Source organism: Barbus barbus, assembly GCF_936440315.1.
Source record: "Barbus barbus genome assembly, chromosome: 18".
NCBI classification, from domain to species: Eukaryota; Metazoa; Chordata; class Actinopteri; order Cypriniformes; family Cyprinidae; genus Barbus; species Barbus barbus.
Genome location: NC_136746.1, coordinates 19,940,478 through 19,946,320, shown reverse-complemented (window position 1 = coordinate 19,946,320; position 5,843 = coordinate 19,940,478). Strand labels below are relative to the sequence as shown.

General features: G+C 37.9%; 1 protein-coding gene across 1 annotated transcript; it reads left to right on the top strand.

Annotated features, from left to right (window-relative positions):
- Window positions 1-924: 924 nt before the first annotated feature.
- Window positions 925-5,101, top strand: LOC306884495 (homeobox protein six1a-like). Its single transcript, XM_079440401.1, has 2 exons — window positions 925-1,757; window positions 2,591-5,101. Exons 1-2 carry the CDS (start codon window positions 1,198-1,200, stop codon window positions 2,880-2,882), a joined length of 852 nt encoding a protein of 283 aa, XP_079296527.1. The 5' UTR covers window positions 925-1,197; the 3' UTR covers window positions 2,883-5,101.
- The last annotated feature ends 742 nt before the right edge of the window (window positions 5,102-5,843 follow it).

Sequence of the window (5,843 nt, the reverse complement as noted above, 5' to 3'; positions counted from 1 at the left end):
TTTAAAGTTAAAACACATACTGCTAAAATTAAGGTTATTTAGTGCATCGTCCAGCAATAAATAAATAATCGTAACAACAGTTTTATTGTTCTCCAGTGTTCTTTAGAAAGAAAGAAGTTCTTGACATTTCAATAAATTTCTTGCTAGAAACATTTTTCATTTTTTGAGACATTCTTAAGAGGGTAGGCCTTTGCTATATAATAGATCAAAACTATTTATAACTATTAGCTATCCACAGTACATATCAGATAACTGAAGTCGAATTCATGTCGATTTAAGACGGTATCATTAGTTTAATCAATTCTCTCTCAAGGCCAATGACTTCAGTAAGTTCAACATGGCAGATGTAAGAGCTCATGAATTTGCACATTTATGATTAGGTATTGTTGCTTGTGTAGTTTATTAATTAGTAAAACGAAGTCAAAAACTATTTATTAGATACTTAATTTCTGAGATGTGTGACTAAATCACATATTAAATATTCAGAAACGTATGTTTTTCTGCATCTCCCGTTCAGCAGCCTTGACTCTTAAATTCGTCACCAAACTTTCACACAATTAACAAGCTGTGAAAATGTCACCTAATTAGAAGCACACAGTGGTCACGATAAATTATAGAATACCTATTAATCTAGAATGGCTTTAACTTAAAGCAGTAGTAAAAAATATATATATAGCCTATTTGAAGTATAGCCTACCTAAACTGTGAAAAACGGAAGATTCTGCATGCAAGGTTGTGAGTGCTTGTGATAATTTAATAATTGATTAGTAGCCTATCAACTGCAGTGTGAGTGAGTATGCGTGTGCGCGTGTGTGTGTGTGTGTGTGTGTGTTCAAGGTCTCCAGTTTCAGGCCTTGACGTCCGCCCTCCGGGGAGGAAACGAGACGGATCTGTAAATGCAGTTCTGCTCTGCTGGCCGGTTTCAGAACAGACCGGGGCGAGCTAATCACGGAATGACGCTGTGCTGGGTTTCTCTGTCATATATCCATAAGGACAAACCGCATCCAAATCTCACGTGTGCAACCCCGAAGGGTGACAGTGGTGCCACACAACCGGATAACAGGCGGTTATCAAAACTGGAGCTGCATCGAGAGATAAACGTGGCACGGGGATTTTTGTCCGAGGACTCATTTGAGAGGAATACCTACCGAGCCTCGGAATAGGAAGGTATTACGTTGTGGATTGCACCGGGTCGCAATGTCAATCTTGCCCTCTTTCGGCTTTACGCAGGAGCAGGTCGCGTGCGTCTGCGAGGTGCTGCAGCAGGGTGGAAACCTGGAGAGGCTCGGACGTTTCCTTTGGTCCCTGCCAGCCTGTGACCACCTCCACAAGAACGAATCCGTGCTGAAAGCGAAGGCCGTGGTGGCCTTCCACAGGGGAAACTTCCGCGAGCTCTACAAGATCCTGGAGAGCCAACAGTTCTCCGCGCACAACCATCCGAAGCTGCAGCAGCTGTGGCTGAAGGCGCACTACGTGGAGGCGGAAAAGTTACGGGGCCGCCCGTTAGGCGCTGTGGGCAAATACCGCGTGCGCAGGAAATTTCCTTTGCCCCGTACGATCTGGGACGGTGATGAGACCAGTTACTGCTTTAAGGAGAAGTCTCGGGGCGTGCTGCGTGAATGGTACACGCACAATCCCTATCCATCTCCACGGGAGAAGCGGGAGCTGGCGGAAGCAACGGGACTGACCACCACACAGGTCAGCAACTGGTTTAAAAACAGGAGGCAGCGAGACCGGGCAGCAGAGGCAAAAGAGAGGTGAGATATAATTATAATAATAAATACATATATAAAAATGATCACATACAGGCACACATACAGTTTTTCAGAGTAAGCTAACTGAGGTACATGAACTAACGTCCTCAAAAAATAGCGCGAAGAATTAGTGATTATTGCAGTCACTTGTAGAGAGAACAAAAATATTTCAGGAATGTATCGTTATATCAGAAATATTATATTGACTCTCAAATTTAACCGTAAATACGAATCTAACTAACATCAAGTTACACTTATCTAAATTTATAATTTGTATATTTGTAGGCCAATTTATAATTTAATACTTTATATATTGTGTAGTTATTTTTATTTTTATAATTCGGTTAGGATTTTAAAATAAGTTTATTTTTGTTCTTAAGAACGAAACAAGAGCAGAAGACCAGAAAATATTTTTTTCTTATTGCAGTAAGAATTTATTTAGGCCTGTATTCATATAGCCTAATTTAATTAGCCTACAGATTTTAAATGTTAGAGTTCATAAATAGGCCAAATGGTTTACTTTGAATTATATTATCTAAAATCGTAAATCTGTGATGACAGTTATCTTTTTAGTCATGCTGACATAAAGGCGAGGTACTGGTGCAGTTGGATTTTTAATTTTTTTTATTTGTCTCGTGTTAAAAACAAAGCAGACATCAAGCATTCGTTTTTCTTTAGCTATGGAATAATTATTTTAAGATTAAACTATTTTGAAGCCATAACACGCCTATTTATGTTAAAGTTTAACACTTTCTAATAGGCAACTATGTAGCATAATTCTTGGCCTGTAACATGTCAATTATATATATGTTAATAAAGTAATATTCATCCAACAGAGAAAACAGCGAGAACAACGGCGTTGGCGGTAAGCAGAGCCAGAGGTCCCTGCTCGACGGAGCGAAGTCGCTCATGTCCAGCTCGGAGGATGAGTTCTCTCCGCCGCAGAGCCCCGAGCACAGCTCCGTGCTTCTACTGCAGGGGAACATGAACAATCCCGGGGCTTCCGCATACCCAATGCCCGGCCTCGGTGCACAGCACTCGCTGCACAGCATGCAAGGACATCCGCATCAGATCCAGGATTCACTGTTGGGATCTCTAACATCCAGCCTTGTGGATTTAGAATCTTAGCACGTCTCGTTCGCATTTTAAGCGACAAGACTTAAAACCATAAATAACCAATATTTACGGCGTTATTGCATATTCTCATGACGCACAGGACGTTTGCTGAAATAAACTATTATTTTGCAAACGATTAGGAAAAAGGGAGAAGATCAAATGAGCTTCTCTGAGTTTTGGGAATTTTGAGTATACTGGACAAGTGCGTAAAATTTGTAAAACCAGTGAGGTTAATATTTAAGAATATTCACAGTATTGTTGGATGCATAAACCCTTAATAATTTATGATGTTTTACTCAAAGATTAATTTATAGAAGTTGTTCTGTATCGGACAGTACGAAGAGCAGGAATTTTTACTGAGAAAATCATTGGCTTCAAACAACTTAAACTAAACTCTAAGGATGTGGAAACTTTGTTTCGTTCTTTTTTTATTTAGTTATAATTATAGCACTACATTTTATTTGTTGTTTTGAAAACAGAGGCTCGCCAACATTTTTTTTTTTTTTTTTTTTTTTTTTAATCACACATTCTCCACATTTGAAGTCGTCAAGTCAACGTTTTGAGCATTTGTCTTTGACTTGGAAAAGCCTGTTAATCAAAATAAAGAAAATCAGGAAACTACAATAAATAAACACAAAGGATCAAAATAATAAAAAATCCACGTGACAAGTCCGGAAGAGGGCATGAGCGCGTGAAAAATGTGAACGCCTGAAACATCAACAAGAAAAACTGGCCCTTATGCAGAGAGACGCCAAGAGGCACCAGGCTGCGCGCAGGGCCGAGTTTGGCTTTTTGGCCGTTATTCAGTAAAACAAAAATGAAAAAAGGTCAAAAAACGGGCACACTGAGTCACTTTAAGCCTTGTAACATTAAGTTTGATAAACATTTATTAGTCCATTACCTCTGTCGGACTTAACAAAAATGAGAGCGAATGGAGACAGAGGGAGAAAGGGGGAGTATTGCTCATTTTTTTTTGTTTCCTCTGTCAGTTCTGGGCCACTGAAAATTGACACGATTCGCAAGAGCGGCTCTAAAGACCCTCCACCCAAAAAGGCCTCGTCCACCAAAACCACTACAAAACATTGTCAGCCCCATTTGAAACAATCGTGAACTTTTGTTTCTTTTTTAGTAAAAACTCCAGACACTGACAACTGAAATTTTCAACAAATGGAAAACCTGAAGATTACAAATTTGTCGCACATTTGTTGACATATTTAAGAGAGAAAAATTAAACAAACAATACATTTCCAGCTCCGCATATGAAAACCAACATTTCTGGAATATTCCGCAGAGTGAATTCGCCTCTTTCTGTCTCTTTTACGTCGATAGTCTCGTGTCAGTAAACGGTTTTGAAGAGAGAGCGCAGAGGGTTTCCGGACCCTAATTAGAACCATTCTCCGGGTTTAGAGGGGCTTGATTGCAGGAATGAGGAGGACACCCTTCCAGCCTCAAGCCACAGGGTGCTGCACAACAGAAATTTACCTTCAGGGTTCAATAAAGTATCTATCTATCTATCTATCTATCTATCTATCTATCTATCTATCTATCTATCTATCTATCTGTCTGTCTGTCTGTCTAGATTTGAAAAGCATATTCAGTATTCATTGTCACTTTTAACAATACATAAACCATGAACACAGACATTTTTTTTTCTAAACATCTTTAAAATTGGGAATAAATATCATATCGTGCCTGACTTACTGAGGAACCCAGAATTCTTCTACCAATAAGGCCAATGCTGGGAATAAATGTCAGCTGTGGTTTTAATCAACAGTCTAATTATATTTTGCACATATAAACGTTCCTTACATCTGCTATCCTCATATCGGTAGTTTATACAAAGCCAGAAATGGAGAAATCCAAATAGAAAAAGGTTTCTTTTGATTTTTGTGTTGGTGATGTGGCCAATTCTGTTTTCTCATAGTTTGGTAACAAGAGTAAAAGTTTAAAAAGGCTATGAATCAGACTTTCATTTTTCATGATAATCAAACTCCAAACAAAGTGTCATTATTAAATGTCTTTTTGTTTACGTTTTCACACTGAAGTTTCTTTATCACACTGAAGGGAAATCATAAGATAAAAGCATCCTTGAACTATTACACAATAAATCTCAAATGATTGGATGTCAAAACCTTAAAGGTTGGAAATTTAAAAAAAGTGCAATTTTAAATAATTTTTTAAAAAGTTTATTTATGCCATGTATGGTAAAATAAATAAATATGGAACTACATAGAGTATTGATTAGATTCTGATGTCAGAAGTGCTGCTTCCATTCTCTGGCACAGACAAAATGCCATGAAATACTTCTGGTTTGCCACCTGTACAATGTGACAGTCAATCTCACACACGATCTGTTTGTCACCTGCACAGGTAGTCACTCATCCAGAACTCTCAAGGAAACTGACCCTTAAATGGGTTTTTGGGGGAGGGGGGGCACACTGAAGGAGCTTTTAAAGTGAGTCTCAAGAGAGCTAGAAGAGGGGGATTCAGTTACCAATGATGCATGGACCTGACAACACTTCAACCAGCCAGACCCCCGACAAAGACTAACATGTGTTTGTGGGAAAGGGATATGGGCGATACATCAGTTTTGAAATCCACTTTTCTGAAGGTCACTGAAACTGAAGCAGCCTTTCTCACTTACAGTACTTTAGTAGGACACACACACACAAACACACATCTCAGAGATAAGCTAATGCTTTTATATAGGTAATATAAGTTTGGAAACATGTATTTTCCTATTTGTACATTCTATTTTATTATCTAAAACTATGTTATTTGTAGTATGCCCTTTTGTTTTGTTAAATAATAAATAAATATTAAATATTTTATAACAACAACAACTATAATAATAATGTTACAAAAATATTTCTTTTAAATATTTTTTAATTATTTTTAAATATTTTTTTTATTAATATCAGTTCTTTACAACATCTTTGCATTAAAATATGTATCTTTAAAAAGAAGCCATGT